Source organism: Symphalangus syndactylus, chromosome 18 (genome assembly GCF_028878055.3).
Source record: "Symphalangus syndactylus isolate Jambi chromosome 18, NHGRI_mSymSyn1-v2.1_pri, whole genome shotgun sequence".
Classification (NCBI taxonomy): Eukaryota; Metazoa; Chordata; class Mammalia; order Primates; family Hylobatidae; genus Symphalangus; species Symphalangus syndactylus.
This window is the reverse complement of record NC_072440.2, coordinates 42,918,649-42,943,969: the sequence shown is the minus strand read 5'-3', so window position 1 is coordinate 42,943,969 and position 25,321 is coordinate 42,918,649. Positions and strand designations below refer to the sequence as shown.

Below are 25,321 nucleotides of genomic sequence, written 5' to 3'. Positions count from 1 at the left end.
TGCAGCGCGCAGAGTCCGGGGCGCCCGCGCCCCCGCCCCCGCCCCCTCCGCCTCCTAGTCCACCTCTCCCGCCCGCCCTCTCGCCCGGCGGAGAGCACAGCCCACTCTCTCCCACCTGCGGCCGCCAGGCCGCCCTCCACCCGCACCTCTGCCGCAGGCCGGACCCAGTGCGCCCGCCCGTCGGTCAGTCCAGGCCAGGCACCCGGTGGGCCGCGCTCACGCAGTTGGCGCAGGAGGCCTTACGCTAGCGGCGCAGTGCCCGCCCCCTGCGCTCTCCCCGCCCCCTCCCTCCCTCGCAGGGGCCGAGCGAATGTAGCCCGCGAGAGAAAATGGCGGCGGCGGCGGGGAATCGCGCCTCGTCGTCGGGATTCCCGGGCGCCGGGGCTGCGAGCCCTGAGGCGGGCGGCGGCGGAGGAGCCCTCAAGGCGAGCAGCGCGCCCGCGGCGGCCGCGGGACTGCTGCGGGAGGCGGGCAGCGGGGGCCGCGAGCGGGCGGACTGGCGGCGGCGGCAGCTGCGCAAAGTGCGGAGTGTGGAGCTGGACCAGCTGCCTGAGCAGCCGCTCTTCCTTGCCGCCTCACCGCCGTCCTCCTCGACTTCCCCGTCGCCGGAGCCCCCGGACGCAGCGGGGAGTGGGACCGGCTTCCAGCCTGTGGCGGTGCCGCCGCCCCACGGAGCCGCGAGCCGCGGCGGCGCCCACCTTGCCGAGTCGGTGGCGGCGCCGGACAGCGGCGCCTCGAGTCCCGCAGCGGCCGAGCCCGGGGAAAAGCGGGCGCTCGCCGCCGAGCCGTCTCCTGCAGCGGCCCCCGCCGGGTGAGCAGCGCGGCCGGGGTCGCGACGGGGACTTGGAGAGCGGACAGAGGGCAATGAATGAACCTCGGGCACCATGCACGGCGTCCCGGGGCTCAGCGCAGCGAGGCTACGCGCCGTTCGCCGGGACCCACGCCCTTGAGCACCCCCCGACCCCTTCGGAGTCGGGCGGCGCCCCGGCCCCAGCCTGGGGGACCGGACGGGGACGTGCGGAAGAGTTTGTTATTGTTTGGAGACATGTGACAGGCGTGCGAGCCTCTCTGCGGGGAACCGTTGCGAAAAGGTGTAGGGGGCCACGGCTGGCTTTGTGGGACTCCTGGAATCGGGGCTCTCCGAGGAGCCCGGGGGCGGGGCACGGCCCTGCGGTGGCGCCCCCGGACGGGTGTCCCCGGGGCAAAGGCACTGGGGGGCGAGGCCCGATCCTGAGGCGGGCGGTGGTCGGAAGAGGGGCAGGGTGGGTGGGAAGCCCGAGGTCGGGTGGGGGACTGAGAGGGCCGAAGAGAAAGTAGCAGGTCCCAGCGGCCGTGACAGGCAGAGCCCCTCGGCCCGCCCGGGATCGAGTCCCTAGGCAGGTACCGCGGGCTGGGCCCGGACGCAGGCGGCGCGCCCCCAGCGCCGGCCGCAGGGCTCCAGGAGGACGGCTCGGTAACGCCTGTCAAAGCGGTGCGGCGGGAGGTTGCACACTCACGGAGGCTTGCAGTCTTTTAGGAAGTGCGGTTTGTCTAATTGCAGCCCCCAAGGGGCTCTGAGTGTTCCTGGGAATGCGAACTGCACTGCTAAGTCACTTGAGTGACTTCTGTTTGGAGTTTGAATTTGGCCTTTGAAGTTTGCATTTGGCGGAGTGGTGTAAGAGCCAGGACCGGATGTGTCAGCCATTCAGTTTCAAAGCAGTGGTGACTGCTCCCCGCAGCCCCTCCGGCTTGGCCCGGTGACCGCGGCGCGGGTGCAGTGCTTCCTGCTCGGTGCTCTGGCGCGGGCCGCCCGCTGAATTCCAGGGCCACAGTGCGGTGGGCTTCGGCTCAGATGCGTCTTCTGGTGCATATGAAGTACAGTATGTGTAAGGTAATTCAGACCAGCGGTTTATTGGCCTCGTCCATTTTTGGCTACTGGAAATTTTTATGTTAAAGGAAATTCTTTTAAGTGTGACAGCTACATCCTTGTTTGTTTTTTAAAAACTTGATTAACGTATGCAAAGCACAAAGTCTTGATGGGTATTTTGAGTTGCTGGAAATGTTTTTGTGATAGTCCCTCGTGGCCCTGTAGAATTCCCTGACCTTTATTGTGAGAATAAAGCGTGTCATTTTGTGAGACGAATTTGACAGTAGGAGTCCTTGGTTTGGATTAATTATCTAAAGTGATCTGGCATTTTTTGTGCACTTGATTATTTGCTTAAAATCACGATCCGTTTAATATTTGGAAGTCCCCTTCCTCCCCCCAAGAACTAAAAAATATGCTTTGCACTGTACCATGGCACTGCTGAGACCAAAGGAGATTTGTGACTGATACAGTTGTGTGTGCACTTGTACATGTAATTTATTCTTACAAGAGTTATGTACGTCTATAGTTTTCCTGTTTCTGTGCAGATTGTATTAAAACTTAACTAGAATAATTCTTTGAAGGCAACTTGTACTTTAAATTAATTCCAGATAAAAATTTTTAACCCCAAGTTTAATAAATTGTATCTATTCTTATGAGACCTAACTTTTCGGATACGATAAATAATTTAGCAAACGTCAGCATTCTAGTCCTCTTAATGAGCTGTGAATATAGTAGAAGAGCATCCACTGTAACAATAATGTACTGAAATTGTTTAATGTTGTCTCTTGACACAAAATAAGAGGACTAAGGTGGAGGTAGATAGAATTTAGGGACTAAGTAATCTATGGTTAGTATTTGCGTTTTATGACCGAGGTTTTTTCCCCTTTGCTTAAGGTGTAGATTATAATTGCACAGTATAAGAACATAATGGGCTAGTAAGGATAATCTTTTTTAAAGAAATTATTTTTACTAGTCAGAATGCTGTTGGTTTATCCCAAATGTCATAGGTAAAGATTCCATTTATAGTAAAATGTTGCTTCTCTAACCTTATGAAATATAGTGAATTTTTTTTTCTTAACAATTGGGTTGAAATTCATTTGAATCTGTTGGTATAAAACTTTGTGGGGAAAGGGCTTATATCTTATTTGTGTGTGTATATTTTGTATTGCATGTTGGTTATGCTACATTATTACTTACCATTTAAATTAAAGTTTTAGAAAAAAACCCCTTAATTATAGCCAACTTAATAAAATATCAATTGAACTTTATGTTTTACTTTTTTTTGACAGTTGTTAAGTTACATTCATACTTCCAAGAGGAAAATCTAAGATTTTGAAATATTTGAGAGTTCTGTGATCTTTTAATTTTAGAATTTCCTTCTGATCTTTGAATGTAGAAAATACGCTTTGAATTAGAAGTTATGTAAATAAATAATACTTGTATTTAAATAGAAGATTTTAAGTTTGTCCCACTTTTTCAGGGTAATAGCTGAAATCAGTGAAAGTGCCTGTAAGTGGCGCCCAAGGGTTTGGAATTTTTCCTTATATTACAGAATTTAGGGGCTTTTTCTTCCTATTTACTGTCTTTGAAGAAAAATTACAGTGTTAGTCTCCATTGAACAGCCTATTGTGAGTTTGGTAGATATAATTACCCCATCCTATTTTTGTAACTTAAAAAACCAAACTATCAATTTGCTGGCCCCGTGAAAGAACAAGATATGCTGTACTTGTTAATGTTAGTTTTTGTTTAAAACTAAAGATATTTCACAGGCTGCTTTTATATCCTCGTATGGCCCTCAGATTTCACTTCCTTTTTAAAGCTGTTAGGCTAAAAATATAATTTAGTGACCTTTTACTAAAGAGGAGGTATAAGAGCATTATTACCTAAAAATTACTCTTAAAATGTTAAGTGGGTGACTTTATAAAAATAAAGGTAGTCACATAAGTTAGTCTTCCATGAATTTGTAAGTTTTTAGTTAAGAATGGTCTCAGTTTCATTTTAAATCAGGTAAGAAAATTAATGCATTCTTCAAAGATGAACCTTAATAAATATAATTCTGGAAGAGAAATATCAGAGCTAGAATTGTTGCCAACTTTTATTTTCTTTTCATATCTGATTTTGGCAAGAGTGACTGGTTAACCAACATTCCTTAATGTACGATTTCCAATACACTATAACTCCATTTTGTTAGATACGAAAAACAGGAAGTAGCCCTGTTCATTGATATTCTTTTACAACTTCCATAGCACCTCGAGCATAATATGTTGCATGTTTTAGAAATGGCCACTGACTTGTCAACTTGCAGATTTCAAAATGTGGGAAGAAAGGAGTGTTCTTTTGCTTTCAACAAGAGCAAAAAAAAACCAGCTACAGCTTGCCTAGGCTGAGTCGGCTAATCAGTCCTTGACACTGGCTGTGTGCATCCCAGAGGAAGAAATGAGGGGGTGGCAAGGTAGTTAATGGGGAATGGATTACCGTTAGGAAAAATATGGGGCATTCAGAAATGCTCTCCGGTAGAAAGCACCACTTCTGCATTTTGTACTCCAGTCATCATCTTGGGTTGAGGGCTGTCTGTTATACAGAAGGCGATGGGAAAATGTGTCATGGAAAAGTAGTAGTCTCTAGAGGCTGCTTAGGAACTGCGTATATATTACACCTCTAATCTTGGAATTCTTTGCTTCTATCAAATATATCAAGTATAGACTTGGTTGTTTTCCTTAGTCCTCATCTCTTTCTATATCCTAAGTTAAAAGCTAAAGCAACTTAAACATGTAAATGGTAGACTATTAATGTGAGGAAATGTGTGAGATTAGGAGTAACCCAAAGTTGTCTTTAAGAAGTTATTTAAGAACATGTTTAATCATGAAAGAAATAATCAGGGCCAGAATTAGTAAATGGTTCATCGCAAAGCGTGAGATTAGTCAGATACTCTTTTCAGTTTGCAAAAATATGTTAGGATTTTATCTGTGGCTTAAAACATACTCATTGAGCGTATAGATATGCCTAGATACCTTTTATATCATCAACTTTTTTGCCTTCTGTGTGTGTGTATAATATCTATTATATGTATTATATATGTGTTTATGTATAACCTCATTTGATCATCACTGCAGCCCCCTAAGATAGTGTAATTTCTGTTTTCTGGGGGTGCAAACTCATCTGAGATGGTAAAGCCTCATGATTACACAACTAGAGGACAGCTAGGATTCAATCCCAGGTCAGTCTGACTCCACAGTCCATTTCTTTCCACCACTCTGCTTCTTCCATTTTCTTTTTCAAATTAATAATCAAATTAATTGATTATTTTTAAGGAGAAATTTGTTTTGCAGGCATTCTGATAGACCATGAGCTAGGTCTCTACCCTGTGCTAAGTTTGCCTGTTAATATGTATAATAGGTATGTTTCTGTAACCTGGCCTTGTGTATGTAATACAAGTAAACTGTATTTGGATCACCCTATCATGTCAGCCAAAGAGGATTAGTCATTAGTGTTGAATGTTTCTTAGATTTATTGATTTGTGCTGTATTAAATCATAAAGGAGATAAAGAAGCTGAAATTAACATGATTCATTCATGGTAATCACACAGGAAGAGAAACTTTTAGTATTGCTAGACCCTACCCCTTTGTTATTGTTGTAGATTTCATCCATTCAACATTTATGAACTTCTGCAAGGTGGTGGTCTTGGGCGGTGGAGAAAAAGATCACGAGTGCACAAGCAGTTTCTGTCGGTAGGTTGTAGTATGAACATGTTTCACAATACCATATTAAGCGCTTTAACAGAGATGGGGATACAGAGGGGATACAACATATTAGTTTCAAACTATTTCTGCCTATTTTCTCATAAGAAGAATATATACAAAACTGCATGTTCAGGCATGATTTTTTTTTTCTTCCAAGAGAAAATTAAAAAGGAGACATGGGGAGCAAGAAATTCAACATCTGCTACTGCTAGTTCTGAAATTCTGTCTTTATTATTAGTAACAGCAACTCTGCTAGTTACGAAAACAACATGGAGAAATGTAAAATATTCTTTAGGGCATAAGATGATCAAGAAGATAGGCTTGTCTTTATTTACTCTATGGCATGTCATAGGTGATTGAGTTATGTTTGGTATGGAAGGGAGTTCTGTATTGTTAGTGATTGAGTCCTTTGGAATACCAGGCTCGTTTGATGCAGATGTTAATTTGATCGAGACGTTGTAGAATACTAAGAGGAATTGTTAAAACTCACCAAGTGTGTAATTCTGCAAGTACACATCTGTCACCTGGGAATTACTAAACCATCAGACCTCTTGAAGACTGGAGAAAGTGCCTGGAGCCACATGGTACAGCCTACACAGTACTGTGGTTAGTGCGTTAACTAAGTTCGTCACCTGTAAGCATAATGATGGATAGATGTGGAGTGAGAACAGGGTCAGTACTGAGGTGTAGGTGGAAGCTTTGCTCTTGACAAGTGTTATCATTACTTTTCTTTTTTTATTTTTAAATTAGAAATGGGTTCTCACTATGTTGCCCAGGCTGAAGTCGAACTCTTGGGCTCAGGTGATCTTTCCACATAGCTGGAACTACGGGTGCAAGCCACTCTGTCTGGCTTTACTTTTCTTCATTGCCTAAACAATAATTTAAGTTACATGTTATCACATAATCTTCAAACTGGTCTTATGGCATTCTGAATACTAAACATCAGTCGTTAACAGACCAAGAATTTTATCTGATTCTTTGCATCATCTCCCAGCATCTAGACTAGTGTCTGGCACCCATGAATATTAGGTGCCCAGAAATGTTAACATGAATTAATTTTCCCAAAGTGGTTAAATTAGTATATCTGAAGATTAACTTACCGTAGCGTGATTTTAATCATGATCTAGCTTAAGACGAGTTTTGAAGGCAAGCACTGTCTTTTTTTAGGAGTTTTTGTATATCGTTTGGTATTTATTTATTTATTTTTGAGACGGAGTCTTGCTCTGTTGCCCAGGCTGGAGTGCAGTGGCGCAATCTCTGCTTACTGCAGCCTCTGCCTCCTAGGTTCAAGCAATTCTCCTGCCTAGCCTCCCGAGTAGCTTGCTGGGATTACAGGCATGCCCCACCATGCCCAGTTAATTTTTGTATTTTTTTGTAGAGACAGGGTTTCACCATGTTGGCCAGGCTGGTCTTGAACTCCTGACCTCAAGTGATCCACCCACCTTGGCCTTCCAAAGTGCTGGGATTACAGGAATGAGCCACTGCGCCCAGACCATTGCTTGATGTTTAATAGCAGTAGTTGGCATTTAGCAAGCAGTCATTGATAATATTGACCAATTTTATATAATGTGAGCCTTCTAATAATTAGTGTAGTTACAAAATAATTGGAGCCATGCCCAAACTGTCAAATATTGAGAAAATTGAATTCCTGGTATTTGAAAGTGTCTAATTATTTGAGTTAATTGGTAAGCCCTCCTGATTTTCTACTTAACCATGACACTTCTTCTGTGGCGCCCATCTTCATCCTCTTGAACATTGATACTGGAAGATTCCCAGGGTGGTCCTAGGCCTTCTCTCATTCTGTCTTGTCCATCCCCACCCCAGTCTTATTAATGCCCTTAGATCGGTTATGGACCATTTACAAATGATTGCAGAGTTTATTGTCCTAACCATGACCTCTCCTAAAGTCCAGACCTACACCTGGCTACATGACACCTGTGCAGTCAGATATCTAAAACCAAATTAAAGATCTTCCCTAAACCTTCTCCTAACATGTTCCCTGCTCATTAAATGGCAGAACTAGAACCCAGGAGTCACCCTTGACACCTCCTCTCACCTCCTCAGATTCAGTCCATCCTTAGGTGCTGGCAGTTTGACCTGTTATCACACCCCTAGCCAGGTGCCCATTGTCTCTCATTTCCACTAACTTCGTAGCCTCCTTGCCTGATCCCTGTGTCCTTTCTCCTTTGCTGTCCGTTCCAATCTGTTCTCTGTATTAGGTGGCCAGAGTGATCCTTTCCAAATGTAAATCTGATCATAACTTCCTCTCTACAGAAAAGTAAATGTAATTTAATTTTAAGATGTTCAGATGCCTTCCATTTGGATAAAGACCAGGAAATCTTTAACATGCCTGACCGAGTCCCTGCCGGGTCGGGCCCCTGTCTGCTTCTCCAGGCCCATCTCAGCTCACACTTGCGCTTGTTCCATGGCAGGGTTGCGTGCTTTTATTTCCTCAGACTCACTCACTGCCTTCTGCTATAGGGCCCTCACGTGCTCCCTCTGCCAGGAACACTGTTTCTCCATAAAGTCAGCTCCTCGTTGTTAAAATCTTAACTCATTGACACTTCCTCAGGGAAGCTTTCCCTGATCCGCCCAGACTGGCTTTGTAGCAGGGTGTCCCTACTGTCAGTGTTGTGCTTTTACATTTATTATCTCATTTGATGAATGACTGCCTTCCCCCTAGCACCTAGCAAGATGCCTGGCATAGGGTAGACACTGCATAAATATTTGTTGAATAAATGAGTGAGAGGGATAATGGCATGGCATGTTCAAATTAGTGGATCCACTGTTTTTCCCGTTTAGTCAGACATAGCTGAAAAGGTGTTAAATGGCAAGAGTCTAGACTATTGGTGTTTCAACACTGTAGATTTGTGATAGACTCATTCAGAGGTACCTGGACTTGTAGACGTGCCTAGTGGCTCGAGTGAAATAGGACAGCTTAATGTAGTAGAGAGCAAATAGCTATACTGCCTGACAACTTTATAGGTAAGAAGAGTCTGCTACATGTATATAATTATTCTGTACTTAATAGGGAGTTAAAAATGTGTGTGTATATATATGCATTTATATATTCACACATCTGTGTGAATAAATATACACATAAAGGTGTCATGCATTAATATAATTATTTTTAAAGTTCTCAGAATGTCATCTAAACTTAAGATATCATTTTTAGAATTCTTGTCTGATAACCCTACTTCATCCAAAATTCATTAATTTGATCATAATTCAACTTGGGATAAATGAAAATTCACATTTCCATTGAAGAAAATATTTGTTAGGCAAGTACTCCATGAGATTGCAGAAGCCAAGAACCCATGTAACAGAAAACATTTTAAAGTTTACTGTTGGTAAGTAAACCCAGCAGCAGCCTCTCATCTAGCACATGGGTTAGCACTAAGAAGTAAGAAAAACTGCTCTAAGCAGCCAAAGGACCTGTAACAAAATATGTGCTTTGAAGCACTTTGATTTTACACTTAGAAGAGTTCCCAGGGCATTTGCTCAGGATTGATACTTATTTCAGATGTTGTTCGTGCAGTCTTGTTCATGTGGTGTTCCTAACATGCAGCAATTAGAAGCAGCCAGTTAGGAGGGGTGGCAGTGTGAGTCCTGCAAGAGGCAGGTTCCCCAAAGGCAGCAGGGTTGGCACACCTGACAGTGAGAGGAGAGAGGGAGAATAGGACTCAAAACGTTGCAATCGGGGGCCACCTAGCATTGGTACAATTAGTTCCACCTAGGGTAGCCTCTGCCATTTAAAAATACACTCAGTGAAGTTGGAAAGCTTGTAATATAGATTAAGGAAAATTACTATCCAAGATAGTTACAGAAAGTGTCTTGATCTTTGAAGTGGTAAACCTCTAACTTTTCTATAAGATGTATTGCTGTAGCCTTGATGATACTGAATAAATATGTACTTTAGAATTACATAAAAATGGATGCTGCTTACCAAATGTCTTATCGATTATCTGTGTGGAAAAATCTTTTTTGTTATTGTTGACCTGAGTCATTTTATACCCTGCAGTTTCTTTAAAATGCTTAATAATCACCACTACCACTAATATACTGATCTTTTCCTTTTTTTAAAAAAATTTTTTATTTTTTTTTGAGACGGAGTCTTAAAGATATTTTTCTTGCTCCAAGGGTCTAGATTCTTCTTCTTTTTTTTTTTTTTTTTTTTTTTTTTGTGATGGAGTTTTGCTCTTGTTGCCCAGGCTGGAGTGCAATGGCACAATCTCGGCTCACCACAACCTCTGCCTCCCGGGTTCAGGCGATTCTCCTGCCTCAGCCTCCTGGGTAGCTGGGATTACAGGCGCCTGCCACCACTTCCAACTTTTTAAATTTTTGTATTTTTAGTAGAGACAGGGTTTCACCATGTTGGCCAGGCTGGTCTTGAACTCCCGACCTCAGGTAATCCACCCGCCTCAGCTTCCCAAAGTGCTGGGATTACAAGTGTGAGCCACCATGCCAGGCCAGGTCTAGATTCTTAAATAACCAGATTTCAAGTTTTGTACAAAGATTGAAGGAAAGCTAGTCTTTAACCAGAAAGAAAAGGATTTGTCAAGAGATTGTCAGCCGTATCTTTGCTGACTCATTGATATTGTGGTGCCTAAGACGTCTTGGCTTTTGTGACAGAATCCTGCATACAACTTTCTCCAGGATAGTCCCTCCAGGAGGGACCCCTCTGCCAGGCACTGCGGCAGTCACATGTCCAGGCTGCATCTCTGCCCTGCCCAGCCTCTTCATCCTTGCATTCAGATCTCCATGTGGTTTAGGGTGCCCATCAGGGTAAACACTGCCGTTGTCTCTTTAATTGCTGTGCTCTTACTCTTCTGGCTTTCACACCTTCAGCTTCCAATCAGTCACCAGTTATTATTATTACCACTCTCCTAGTAGCCTGAGAATCCATCCAACTTTCTCCACTGCCATGACTGCTAACCCAGGGTCAGGCCACTGTCAACCCACTGTCGACCTTTTCTTCACCCTCAGAATGAAGTCCAGACTCCGTAACGCAGTTCAGAAACCCTTAGGGCTCAAGCATCTGCCCACTTTCAGCAGCCCCTCGGAATGGTCTGCTCCCATCATTCAGCATCGTGCTCATAGTTTTAGTCCCTCAACTGACCCTTCTTTTTTTTTTTTTTTTAAGAAAACAATTTTTATTTAAAAATTTATTTTATAAGAAGTATTGGCATGAATACATAGATAAGGCATTTGAAATGGCTTCTCTGGTTGGACTGTTGAACAGCTGAATTCCAGCTCTATCCTGCAGCTGATCACCCTTCTTTCTCGGCGTGCCCAGTGCTCTTACCTCTATCTAGAATACTACTTCCAGCTCCGTGGCGAGGTTTTGTTTTGTTTTCTTTTTATTCTCTTTGCAATAAAGAATTATTGGTATTCCACTAAAAAATAAACGTGGCTTTGTAGAAATCAGTGCTATGCTGTGAATTCTGCTGAACTCTGGTTTAACGTTCCTCGATATCTGAGTTATATTTGCTACTTTTAAGCCTTTTTAGTTTTTTTTTCTATCATTGTACATGTAGTCAGGTCTTTCTGAACGACAGTGTTTACAAAGAGATGTTTGTAAAGCACACATTATTGTAAAGTGAATCAGATTTTCTTATTTTGTGTTAAAAGCTCAGAGGTGTGGTCTCAGGGAAAAAATGTTGCTGCCAACCTACATATTACTGTCCTTGAGAATAATCTGAGACCTTCACAGGGCAGACAACAGATATGCTCAGATACTTCAAGCAGAGAGCTTGATGACGATGTAAGCATCACAAGGTTTAAGTCAGCTGCTGGACCTCCACAGACAGGGTCCCAGCAAGCTGACAGGTTGTAGGTGAGCAAGCACGTTAGATGTGAGGGTCACTCACATCCCTTTTTGTCGGATCTATGGATGTTCTCCTGAGAAATGAAAGGGCAGATCAGTAAGCATGCTAGAGCGTGTGTCTTCAGTCCTGCTATCACTCCTGAGGAGGAGATGTCCATGCCTTCAAGAAACACTCAGAGCTGCCAGCCAGGCACCAAGGTGCTGGGAACACAGCAGGAGGGAAGTCTCCATCACTTGCCTGTGGAGGAGCTTACCTGATGACAGACAGTGCAGGCCCCAGTCCACTGTGAGTCGGGGAGGCATCAGGAGGCTTTTTTGGGAAATGTGAGGTGGAGCACCAAGCCAAGTCCCGATAAATGTGGAGGAATGAACCAGGTGAAAGGAACTTGCAAGGAGGTTTTGTGGCCTGGGGGTGGGGGAGAACACACAGGCCCAGAAATCAGCAGTCTTAGGATGGCATGGAGGACTGCAAGTATAGTTCAGGTAACTCGGTCAGAGTGGAGGCAGGGTGCAGGGACCAAGCTGGGACACGATTTCTGGCTCTGGCCATAGAGAGAGCCACGCAGAGCTCTCTGCCTCGTATTGCCCCCACTGGCCAATCCTTGAATCTCAGCACTTAGGACAAAATAAAAAAGCCTTTGTAATTTGACAGGTAACCACAGAGTGTTAGGAAGTGGGTCAGGAGGCCCCAAGAAGGATTTACATCAGAGCTGGGACAAGACAGTCTGGGGTCACAAATCTGGGAGCTGTGGCTTTTGTACTTCAGTAGCTCCATGTAGTTTCAGAGGTTCACAGATTGGGAAGTGTTCTCATGGCAAAATGAATTCCATCCACTGTGGTCCTGAATTTGGTTTTGGAACTACATGTTTCCATTTCAGAGACCATGCACTGTAGTGATTAAGAACCTGGGCCTTGCTGGGCACCATGGCTCATGCCCGTAATCCCAGCACTTTGGGAGGCTGAGGTGGGTGGATCACCTGAAGTCAGGAGTTCGAGACCAGCCGGGCCAACATGGTGAAACCCCGTCTCTACTAAAAATACAAAAATTAGCCGGGCTTGGTGGCGTGTGTCTGTAATCCCAGCTTCTCGGGAGGCTGAGGCAGGAGAATCACTTGAAACTGGAAGGCAGAGGTTGCAGTGAGCCGAGATCGTGCCATTGCACTCCAGCCTGGGTGACATGACAAAAACTCCGTCTCAAAAAAAAAAGAACCTGGGCCCTAGGAATTAGACCTGTTAGCTACTTGGACCCCAGGGAAGTTACTTCTCTGAACCTTGAATTTCTTCTCTCTAAAATGGGATCGTTGGTGGTATAATGAAGCACCATTCTTGATCCAGAAAAGTATTGAGTTAGTACTAACTATAGATAATACTCTTGCAAGTAACCATCTATGCTCACTACTTAAACCTTTAACCTTTTAGGATGAGGTTAAGAGCCTCCCCCAAGGTTGCTGTGCTACTTATCACTAGGTTAGCAAAGGCGGTTTGTGTAGATAATGCATCATCTTGATAACAATACATTTTCCCCTGTTACTTTGAAATGATTTACTAGAAAAATAGAAAATGGCAACTTTCAAAATTCTGTGATATGGGATAAAGCATCTCCTCAGGGTTCTCATCTCTGTGACCTAATGCAGGTTTCTTGGTCTTGTTTTCTCGTCTGTGAAAAGAAAAGGTTGGTTTACATAATCTCTCAGTTCCCTTCAAGCTCTAGCAACTCTCCAAAAATTTAACTTGGAAATTACTTCTTGTGGCTAAATTTAGCTGTAATTATTGAAACAACAATTAGTTTTTTGAACTTACAAACCCTTGGAATTTTAAACCTGGGTAACAACTATAAAGAGAAATGCAAATGAAAAGCAACAGAAGCTTAGAAAAAAGAAATCATGTTTGTCAAGCAACATTAAGTGATGAGAAAATATGTTTTTTAAAAAGCTTAATAACTGCTAGGGGAATATTATTTTGCAAATTGGAGAAAATAAATTAGGTCAAAGTCATTAGCATGTTTGTGTTTAGCAAATACTACCTTACTTAGGGGGCGATTTTTAAAGTAACTTTAATTTTTTGACAACTTTGCTATTAAAAGCTATCTTTTTCTTCTCAATGTTAATTGTATAAAGAAGGGACATTTTTGGATATAACCTCTAAAAAAGCTTCTTCTTTGACTTCTTCCTATGTTTATAAAGACCTTTTTGTAAATAAACATGTATGCATCTTTTTTTAAGTTAAAAATGCATCGCTTGGTAACAATCATATTGCTTCCTAATCGTGAAAATTTACATTTAATTACATTTTGGGGGTTTTTTTCATGTAATTTGGATAGAGTTGACAGCTACTAGAAAATGCAAATGCATTTCACTATTAATCCTATTATTTTGGGCTCAAGTTCTAAAAAATTATGACTTTCAAATAGACTTGGAATAAGACTTTAACTGATTTAATCATTGTAATTGCACCAAGTTGAATTGTATTCACAGAAACCACCTTGCCTGTTGCTGTTTTTCTTCTTCTTTTTTTTTTTTCTCTTTTTTCCGAGACAGGGTCTCACTCCTTCACCCAGGCCGAAGTGCAGTGACATGATCATGACTCACTGGAGCTTCAACCTCAGCGGGCTCAGTTGATCCTCTCACTTCAGCCTCCAGCATAGCTGGGACCACAGATGCATGCCACTATGCCTGGCAAATTTTTTTTTTTTTGTAGTGACAGGGTTTCGCCATGTTGCCTAAGCTGGTCTCCAACTCCTGGGCTCAAGCAATCCACCCGCCTTGGCCTCCCAGAATGCCAGGATTACAGGTGTGTGCCACTATGCCAAGCCCGCATTGCTGTTTTTTATACACAGAACTGAAACTGTTCCTAATTCATTGCAGAGCACATGGACATTCAGCAGTAATTACTTTCTGGATTTCTGTAATTGGATTCCTGGTAGTAAAGAATGCTTGATCCTTCCTGCTTCTACCCCAACCCATGCTAGTTCTTATTGTGATCAGTTATTACATATTTATTTGGGGCACTTACTCTGTGCTGCTAGCACTTGATTTCCAGATAAGGCTGTGATCAGGAATAGAGCAAAGTCTTTTGAATCTTGGTCACCTCAGCACCATTCTGTAGCTAGTTGTGACTGATGGTGATAACTGGCTGTAGGTTTTGTTACCAGTAAATAAGGCAGCTAAGCTGTCATCTGCACAATGCAAACTGAAATCATCCTGCAGTTTTTTAAGTGGATACTAGGACATTCCCTCCATTGCAAGATGATTTACTAGGAGAGTTTTAAATAGTGCTGAGGACACACGAGAACAAAGCCTTCCGTTTTTGGGCTCAGGTCCAAAAAAGCAGTTTTGGCATTAAAGAGAAAAGGTTTATGTTCAAGAACTTCTTGCTTTTTCTTCTCCCTCTTACTTCTTGGACCAAGTGTTGGTGATAAGATACAAAACCGTTAGTGTCTGAAGTACCTCTGAATCCAGCAGCCTTCTAAAGAAATGTGATCAGAATTATATTGTGTAATATAATGCTTTCTTCTTGTTGAAGATGCCCCCAGAATACCGATAGATGTCACAGATTTTGCAGATTGTAATTGTGAATTTAAAATTTAAAATGTCATAGATTTTAATTACTAAAAACAAATTAGTAGACATTTCTTATCTGAGTAGAAGATACTGTTGACCATACCGTAATCCAAAATGAAATTTTTTTTCCCCAAGTTCCATCTCCGCTTCTTGTTTTACTTTCCCTCCCTCTCTCTTAAACACATATATACTACCTACCCCACCCCCATACATATACAGGTCTTGCTAAATTACTGCCTTTTCACTCCAAATGGCCAAGTTGTTTTGGGACTTGGTGTTCCAGGATCTTCAGTAAGCCTCTTACACTGGGTTCTGTGCTGTAGAAAAGTTGCTATAGTGCTGGTACACACACATTTTCTGTAAATTTCTCAGTTCTTTATTTAAAAATAAATATTTTATAAATCATTTGTTGAGCATTGATAGGGTTTGTGTTTGTAATCAAATGCTGTCTTTCTGCTTTATATTTTGGATTACCTGTACTGTACTTTTTACACCTAGTCTGACTTCCTGTCCTTATACTATTGGGTTACTTCTGCCCCAGCTGTATCATTTTGTGTGTATTTAGAGCACGTGAGCTAAATCTTATATTGGTTAAAGAGTTTAAAAATCTGTCACAAAATTTAGCCCAAAGACACAGAAAATTTTATGTTGTCATTTACTGTTTTTTTTTAAATATGTAATCTAGGATTGATTTTTTTTTTGTAATGCACTATAAGAGATTGCCTACATTAAAAGCATTGGTAACAGCACTTAAATGTTTTGTAAGAAGTTTCTGCGTAAGGAATATAATATATTTAAAATGTTAGTTCATTCTTTCCCATATGCTTAGGTAGCCATGTGTGTCAGGTCTTTTCAAGTACAGTATTCTTGCATTAAAATAGCCTAGAAATTTTATTTCTGCATTCCAGTTGTCTTCTATAACTTTTTTTTAAGCCGTGAAAATGGGATAAAATGTTGGTTTTTTTTTTTAGGATCATGTGTGTGAATTTGAGGTTCAGAGACTGCAGTCACTGCAGAGACCTGAAAGCCATTACTGTCTCTCCTCTGTGATTATATGTGTCCCCTGTGATTCCCACCTGCAGGATTAGGAATGGGAGTGAGAGCAGGGGGTAGAAAAGGGAAGGTGGCAGAATCCATCGCAAACCAGTGAACTCCAAAACCTAATCAGGCTTCTTTCTAGGCAGGTTCTATAAGAGAGGAAGACAGACCACAAAAAATCTAGCCCTAATTTTTTTTTAACCCATGATTTCTAATGTTTATCTATTTGTTCATTTTGTAATTCGAGTTTAATCAGACCAACTATCAGGCAGGCATTTAGTTTGCACTTTCAAAAATTGAAACTTATGCATTTATTAAATGATATCCAGAATCATTTCCTTTTTCTTTTAGAACATTAAACGTTAATCCTTTTGAATATTCTCATGTATTTCAAGATACTTATGATTGCTTATGTAGCACTAATGCAAAAATTAAATGAATTCCGTGAGAATTCTTTTCTGACCTCACAAGAGTTAAGGAGACCTACTTTATGTGAAAGTGAGATTTTTATAGATAATACTTTGAAAACCAAAATTACTCTGATACTAAACAGTTTACTGTGTCTGTTAAAGTAAAAAACCTAATTGAATTGCAGTTGAAATTCAAGAGTCTAGACATGCCTTGTGGGCATATTTGATTTCCTCTTTCCACTTTTAGCTGTTGGAGAGGGAATTGCCAGGTGTCTTTAGTGGAAAGATATTTAACCTACTGTCTGACTGCTTATTGTGGTAGATGAAGTGTTAGCACTGGCTCAGGCTTGTGAGACCGTTCCCCATTACTGTCCTAACACTTTGGCAGGATTTTGAGTAAAGTTACTTTATTTAACCTCTTTTGAGTTTGACCTCATCTATGAATTAGAAATAATGATACCCTTCGTACTTACAGAATTTGGGAAGAGCAAATGAGATGATGAATATAAAAACCTACCCTTTCAGAAGGGTAAAAATAAAATACTAGGATTTATGGTCATAGCGTTTTAGAATTCGGAAGGACAACCTCCTGACTCTAAGCAGTGAAAGTGGCAAGGAAAAGGGGTTCAGCCGTTGTTGAGAGATTTCCTACTTCAGTACAGTGCTGGGTCTGGGATCCAGCCTCAATCATCCTAGTTCATTGTCACTCTCCTACTGTACTTATCTGAAATGGCAATAATAGTTAACTTCCTCTGTGCTTGGTACACTGGATGCCTTATATACATTGTCTCATTTAAGTCTTACATCATCCTCGTGAATTTTGATTCCCATTTTACATATGAGAAATCAGAGACTGTGAGAGGTGAGGTATCCTAGCAAGGTGGTAGCACAGCTAGTGGGTGGCAAAGCCTGAAACTGAACCTTAGCAGTTTGACTTCAAGCCTGCGTTCTTAACCTTTATGATTATCTTTGCATATTTTTTTTAAATCAAGAGTTAAGTTTGTTTAATCAGAACACAGATTTTATTATCTTGGAAAAATTATTCATTTCTTTGTCTTAGCTTTTATTCATTCTTCACATAGTGTATTATGAAGTCAAAATCATATGTAGTGATGAGTTTTTAAATTAAATTATCTATTTAGGTCTTCCAAAAATACAGAAAACATTAGTGAAGCATTTTAAGGTTTTTTTTGTTTGTTTTTGTTTTGAGACAGAGTCTCGCTCTGTCACCAGGCTGGAGTGCAGTGGGGCTATCTCAGCTAACTGAAACCTCCGCCTCCTGGGTTCAAGTGATTCTCCTGCCTCAGCCTCCCTAGTAGCTGGGATTACAGGCATGCGCCACCGCACCCAGCTAATTTTTGTATTTTTAGTAAAGTCGGGATTTCACCATGTTGGCCAGGATGGTCTTGATCTCCTGACCTCGTGATCCGCCTGCCTTAGCCTCCCAAAGTGCTGGGATTACAGGCGTGAGCCACCGCGCTCTGCCATTATTTTTTGGTTTTTATATGAAGTTCTTCTAAAATAAAGCAAGTTATAAACACAAATACATTTAGATTTCAGTGTTTTTACTATGCCAGGGAAGAGACGCGGCTTCAGGGAAAAATGTAGTTGAACTTTGTTAATACATACATTTTTTGCCAGCAAAATTGGAGATATGCTTGGTGTGCACATACATTAAAAGCAACAATTGTTAACACTTTTGGAGTACTTCACAGAGTGCCTGCCCAGACTATCTGACATGCTTCACGTTTGGTGCCTATGCAGCCTTGCACAGTAGTAAGGGGAGAGTGAACACTCATGACCTCCTGCTGTCTATGCACACACTCCCTCCCCCACAATGCCTCAGCTCACACCTGAGTATCTCTGTGCATGCTCCCAGGGAGCTTGCTGCAGCACCTTAGGCATTCTGAAATGTATGTCTTTACAACAAGACACACTTGTTAAAGCTCTTTACAAATGGGCTGTGGCGGGGGCGGGGAAAGCTGGTTTTCATTTCCAGTTATTTTAAATTTAGGCTTATTTCACACTTAAGCATTCTTTTAATTAATGTGTTTTAATTAAAAGAATTAATTATTCTTGGTAATTATTCTTGGTTGGTAATGCCCTTTTATTAATTTGAGTAAAGATGATATCTAAGGCCAGCATCTAGTATTAAGTTATGCCTAGATGGACTTCTGTTCATTTATTCTGTTACTAGTGGTTGTTCTTTACTTGTTAAATAAGTTAACGAATGCCTGCCTGTCACATGTGGGGCCTTTATTTTGTGTTCAGCAGGCACCTTCTTTGATAATTATAAAAGAGCTTAGTGACTCTGAGAGAATTCAGTAATCTTCCTGACCCCTATGCCTTCCCAACAAAGGAGATTATCTTTTAGTTTATAGAAAGGTCACTCAGGTAAAACTGAAATCTCCTTCAAGGCAAGATAAATAACTTTATCCTTAACTGTGTCTCTGACATGCCATTATTTTTTCTTCAATAATAATAGTTTGCTGGCCCATAAGTCTTTTATGTGAACTGCTTATGGTTGGAAACTTAAACACTGTCACTTCGGCTCAGTACGTGTTTATTGACATACATTCCTATGTGTACGTACTGTGCTAGGAACTGAGTGAGCCCTAGGTAAATGCTGGAGCCAGGGGAGATAAAAAGAGAGCTTAATTCTTGTGTTCTCTGGCTAGTTATTGATTGCTTGTAGCTAATTTCATAAGAAACTCTTGGAGGAAACTGAAGGGTAGTTGTAGGTTCTACCTGGATATGACAGGATTCTATGTGTATGCCCGGATATGAGGACAGCTTGTTGAATACTGCCTGTTAATTTGCTTTTGGGTGGATCACGAGGTCAGGAGTTTGAGACCAGCCTGGCCAACATGGTAAAACTCTGTCTGTACTGTACAAAAAATTAGCTGGGCATGGTGGCAGTTGCCTGTAATCCCAGCTACTCGGGAGGCTGAGGCAGGATAATCACTTGAACCCGGGACGCGAGGTTGCAGTGAGCTGAGATGATGCCACTGCACTCCAGCCTGGGCAACAGAGCAAGACTCCGTCTCAAAACAAAGAAAGAAAAAAGATGAGAGAAATATTGTTGTGCTTTAAGAAAGCCTTTTAAATTAAAATGTGAGTTGACACCGCAGCCAGAATAAGGGTGATGGTGTCAGGCTCCTGAAAATGATTTTATTGTGTATATTTTACTTATATACAGCTTTTAAGAGAATAACTTGTATAAAATAAGATACTTAATTTTAGATATTATTATAATAAGTCTTACAAGTAATAAGATATAAAATTAAGTATCTTATTTTATACAAGTTAATTACTTATTAGTGGTAATTCCACCTGCAGGCTTGAAGTTTCATGGCCTCCAGTGTTTCTCTCCAATGGAACCTTTGCTCCGTTGAACCTTGGATTGCTTAGAATCTGGCACAGATGCTAAGGGTTGAGAAGTGAATGATAGTTCTATTGGCAATCTTAATTCCTTGATAGGCAGGCCCAGGCTCATATCCATACCTTAGAAAGGGTGGCAGGGAAATACTAGCTCAGCTTCCTCCCTGAAGAGTGCCAGTATTTCCTGGAAAAGAGCTGAAGAGGATCCTACGGAGAAGCCTGAGACCACTGCAGGTTAGGAGACAGGGAGGCAGGGAAGAGGAGACAGGGAGGCAGGGAAGAGGAGACAGGGAGCCAGGGAAGAGGAGACAGGGAGGCAGGGAAGAGGAGACAGGAAGGCAGGGAAGAGCAGACAGGGAGGCAGGGAAGAGGAGACAGGGAGCCAGGGAAGAGGAGACAGGAAGGTAGGAAGAGGACTTTTTCCAAGGAGCCAGTGGTCCGCAGTAGCGATGCTGCTGGTTGAGGGCCACGGAGGACGTGGGTTAGTGGAGTGATGGGAGTGGGACATACCTTACTGAGGGATGAAGGGGAGGTGTGGAATCATAGGCTACTCTGGAGAAACTTGTAGAAGGAGGGAGATGGGAGAGAAGTAGAAGCTAGAATGTTTGCAAAGATGAAGCATTTTGAGGTTTGGTGGTTTTTTGTTTTAAGATAAAAAGGGGGGGTGGATTTTACAAGCTGAAGAGATGGCACAGAGAGGAAAAAGTTTTATTTGTGGTTAAAGTAGTGAGCATGCTTTTATGAAATGTCATTTCTCAAGGAGATGGCGGCTTGGAGGGGGTCAGTTGATGGTTAATAGGAAGCCAGTCTAATGAAAAGCTAGCTATACCTTTGAAATAGGAAATTTGTAGATAGAAATGTTTGTGTTCTCTTTGTTTAAATTGTAGCTTGTGGTATAACAAAACATTCACTCAACAAATTTTGTAAAGAATTGGCTATATGCAGATACTAGGAAGACGGCAGTGATGAAACAGACACAAATCCCTGCTTTCAGAGAGAGAATATTCTAACAAAAACGTGTTTTAAGTGTGCTGAGAACCCATTTCATGATCTCTGCTTGGTTTGTGGACTCGACTGAGGTTGATGTGAGCAGTTCCCGTAAAGGACCATCCCTATCCCAGGTTGTTCAGAGAATTGTTTTCTGTCCGAGCCCTCTGAGTGGCTCTTGTGTTTGTCTACCCTCTTCCTAATTGTCGCTTTTAAATACCTCAGAGAAATACTCTCTCTCCATATTTCAACTTGGTCAGCATGTGTACCTGACTAGCAGCCAGTCAAATTTTGGCGTTGAAGACATGGGTGTGGCAGTGCACGTGGGAAGGTAATTCAGGAATTACCTTTTTTTTGGTAATAATGTCAGAGTGTTAAAGTGATTAGTTTTTGGAGAAGTAATTTCGGACCTGTTTAGAAATACCCATATAGATAATACTTATTCTCTTGCATACTGATAGGCCTTCTTGGATGGGGAAAGTAGTAGAGATGTGATTAACGCTTTGGCATTTGTGCGGTTTATCTTGTCTCTGCTTCGGGTCGGGGGTGACTTGTTACTGTTTACATGTGGCTAGTAGTGTGGCACTCCCTAAACAGTTTATTGAAGTTTTGTCTTGTGTATGTGACTGTCATATTATGATGGCAGAGTTGTTGAGAACAGCTGCTTCAGCCTATTGTCAAACATTTTGGCCCCATCCATCCAGCATACTTCTTTTAGGGGACTGAAGGAAAGGGACCCAGGAGTGTCCGTGCGGACTGTCATCCTAGTAATGCTTACTTGGAACAGTGAAAAAAATCGATTCAAGTCTCAAGTCTTTTGATTTACCTTAATCTATTTCAATTTTGTATTTTAGCCACCTTTGTATCTTTGACATAAAACCATCACAGGGTACTCCTCTCAGAAATCTTGGAATAAAATTGACACTCTAGAAAATAGATGCTCCATTTTTTATGCTTATGCTGTGGTTTCAAATGTATCCTGCCAGCAGTATCCCCCCCACCTTAAGCTAGGAGAATCTAGGTGTGAGGAATTCGGATTCGGAATTCCAGCACTGCCCCCCAGACATGCCCATTCACTGACCCCTTGAGCTAGTTCCCGTTCTTCCTCTTAGGTTGCTTCCCTAATAGGATGCACTTCGTGGCTTTTGCATCTCCCCTCCCAGCCACAAGATCTTTGAATCTCTGAGGGTTTTCTTCAAGGTATTTTATTCCTACTAACCACGGGAAAAATCAACAGCCATTAACAAAATTATAGACATGGGTAAGTTCCTAAGTTAGGTTTTCACTGAAATATATATGAGTCTAGACTCACGGTTCTTAGCTTCTTTACTGACCATCTCTTAGTCTTTTCCTGGGGTTGAAAGCTGTCATTTTTCCCAAGAGTGGTGTGGGAGCTCTTCTCTCTTTCTGCAGTGCCCCAGGACTAACAGTGGATACTTGGCATACACAAAGGCCTCAGTGAAGCTTATTTACATCTTGGAGATCTTTCTGGTGTAGAAGCTCATATTGGAAAGGCATTGCTTCCTCACAGCCTCCTATGTACAAATACTGGGCATTTGAGAGTCTGGATGAAAGATGAGTAAGACAAAGGCTTTGTTCTCAGGTAAAAGTCCAAGGGGAAAAGATTAGTCCATTATTTTATGCAGTACATATTTATTGACTACTACCCTTGTGCCAAGCTTTCTGCTGGGGCAGGAGACATAAACTTGAGACCCATTTCCGTCCTCACAGATCTCAAAGTCAAGAGTGGGAAACAGATAAGAGGCCATTATAGCAGTGTTCTTTGCTGAGTGAGGACTGAGGAAGATTTATTCACACTGAGTTTTAGGGGACGTGGCCAGTGTGGGAGGCTGAAGGCAGCACCTGGGATGGTTTCTCCAAGGGGGACCCTAGAGCTTCAGTAATGAGGTGGACCCTACAGAGTACTGACACCAAGAAATATGCATAAGGAAAACTAGATAAACTGGGGTTTTATTTTTATTTTTTGCTTCTTCTGTATGCTAGGCAAACTCACATTTTAGTAGCTGTCAGTCTGTTTTCATTTTTCAGTTTAAAAGCTTTCAGTTTGATAACTTTGGTCCGGTATCAGTCAGAGTGATGATGAATTGAGTCTAAGCTGTTCTTTTCAAAAGAATATTCATATGCATGCCTATGAAAAAGAGCTGTCTTGTTTTAAAATGGAGTAATACAATTTCTGTATTACAAGTACAGTTCTTTGTCCCATTTCCATTCAAATTGTCATTTATATCTGAAATCATTAAAATTAGAAAACAGTTACGATGAATGTCTTTTGAAGCATATAGCAGGAAGTCATAAGTCAAAACCTGCCAGTTTAAAGTAAATGCAATTATTTGGTTCTATGAAATTGTAGCTTTTGCTATAGTGAAAAGAAATTGGCATATTTATGAACAACTCCAGGATCTCATTGAAATGAGGAAGACATTATTTAGGAAGACAGTAATGATTCAGACTATATTTAGGACAGGATGTTGGAGTTAATGTGCCTTCTCTTTCAAGTGATTAGTGGGCAGATGACATCTTTGATATTAATGATTGCCTGAGTTAACATTTTTAAGGAAAGAGTGCCACCTACTGAATGAAGAGCTTTTGTTTTCTTCCATTCAATTCCAAGAATCTTGTTTCACTTTGAATCCTTAGTGGGTGGCATTTGCTGGGCAGTGATCCCATCTTCCTGTGGATTGACTAGGGTAGCTAGGATTCTTAGAGGGAGTTTATGCCCCCAAAACCAGGTGTAGAAACAAAACCTAAGCATAAACATGATTCAGCACTTGGCAAGTCTCAAAACCTTACCATCATGTTAATGTACTCACTGGCCCAGAAGGTTTTTTGTTTTGTTTTGTTTTGAGCTAGGAGCAAATGGCTGGGAGGAAATGAACTATTCCAAAAAATAATTGAAGGGGATTGAAGAGCATATGACATTGGTCGAGATCTTCTGGGGAGACTTCATTTTCCTAGGGAATAATATTAGTACAGAGATTGCTTGATCACAATTTGGCCATAGGTCAGTGAAGGGATTCCTGAGGTCAAGTTGCGAATCCAAAGGCCTACTTCAGAGTAATCCATATGGTGCTCTTTTTGTAGTTCCTAACAATAATATCTCATCAGTGAAAGGTTGAGTACATGAACAGCAGCAAACACACCAGTATCAGAATTAAAGGACGTCATTTGAGAATTTCCCAGTCATTATTTTTAGTATATTGGGACATTTTTGATGTTGTGGCTTAATTGACTACTAGACATCAGCCATCTCCAGCTCTTTCCACTTGTCGATTGGATTATGCAAGTAATGAGTGGTATTTAAAGGAGGTGGACTGTATGCTAAATTGATTTATCCTTGCTTATGTGTACAGATTAATTGTATAATCCATGAGGGGTGATAGATTAAGATCCTGAAGTGAAAAAATACATATATAGTGTCAGGTATTAGCATTTATTCCACATAAAATATTTTATGCTTTCTAAGCCAAATATGTCAAGTTTGTGTCCCAAACACTAGATGTTATTAACCAATGGTTAGTTGCCTTTTATTTTTCCAGTTTAAAGTACAGCAGATCCTTCAATAATGTCATTTAGTTGAACATTTTGGACAATTTTGCTAAAAAGTTGATGAGGAAAAAAAATCCCTTCTGGCAGAGGCTACTGTCTGTATGGAGTTTGTATATTCCCCCCATCTCTGGGTGGATTTTCTCTCAGTACTCCGGTTTCCCCCTGACACCCCAAAGATGTGCACGTTAGGTTCATTGGCATGTCTGCAAGGACCCAGACTGAGAGAATGTGGGTGTTTGTTAATACACCCTGCAACGGGATGACATCCTACCCAGGGCTACTTCAAGTCTGGCACCCTGAATTGTTGGGACAGGCTCTGGCCGCCTGTGACCCTGAACTGGAATAAGTGGGTAAATAATCATCTTGTTATTAATGTTTCTTAAATGTATGTTATAGCTCACATTTTTTCAGTGTTTAGTGTTAGAAGTGTTTGGGGTCTCTAGAAGTTTGGTGATGTTTTTGTGACCAGAAATATGCCATAGGAACTTTCCCACTTGTTTACATCAATTGGCCTATGGTAAAGTTGGTTTTAAAGTCAAAGTTTCTCTTATTGTGTAACTTGCCATTGACATCTACTCATGTTACTTAAATAAGGGTTTTGTTTGTTTGTTTGTTTTTGTTTGTTTGTTGTTTTTTTGAGATGGAGTCTTGCTCTGTCACCCAGGCCAGAGTACAGTGCCCTGATCTTGGCTCACTGCAACCTCCGCCTCCCAAGTTCAAACGATTCTCCTGCCTCAGCCTCCCAGCTAGCTGGGATTACAGGCACATGCCACCACACCTGGCTAATTTTTGTATTTTCAGTAGAGGCAGGGTTTCACCATGTTGGCCAGGCTGGTCTTGAACTCCAGACTTGAGGTGTTCTACCCGCCTCGGCCTCCTGAAGTGCTGGGATTACAGGCATGAGCCACCGTGTCTAGCCAAATAATGAGTATTAATTGGCTGAATAGCAAGTATTCTCTGAAAA

General features: G+C 41.8%; 1 protein-coding gene across 2 annotated transcripts in view; it reads left to right on the top strand.

The window, feature by feature from the left end:
* The first annotated feature begins 304 nt into the window (after positions 1–304).
* Positions 305–25,321, top strand: part of MAP3K1 (mitogen-activated protein kinase kinase kinase 1) — an 81,168-nt gene continuing 56,151 nt past the window's right edge. Inside the window, exon 1 of one of the 2 annotated variants that reach the window (XM_055251468.2) lies at positions 305–811. In XM_055251468.2, coding sequence (XP_055107443.1) covers positions 330–811 — 482 coding nt within the window. In that variant the 5' untranslated portion in view covers positions 305–329. Of the gene's footprint in view, positions 812–1,349; positions 1,871–25,321 lie in introns of those variants that run through there. The other variant, XM_055251471.2, reaches the window with a different exon arrangement.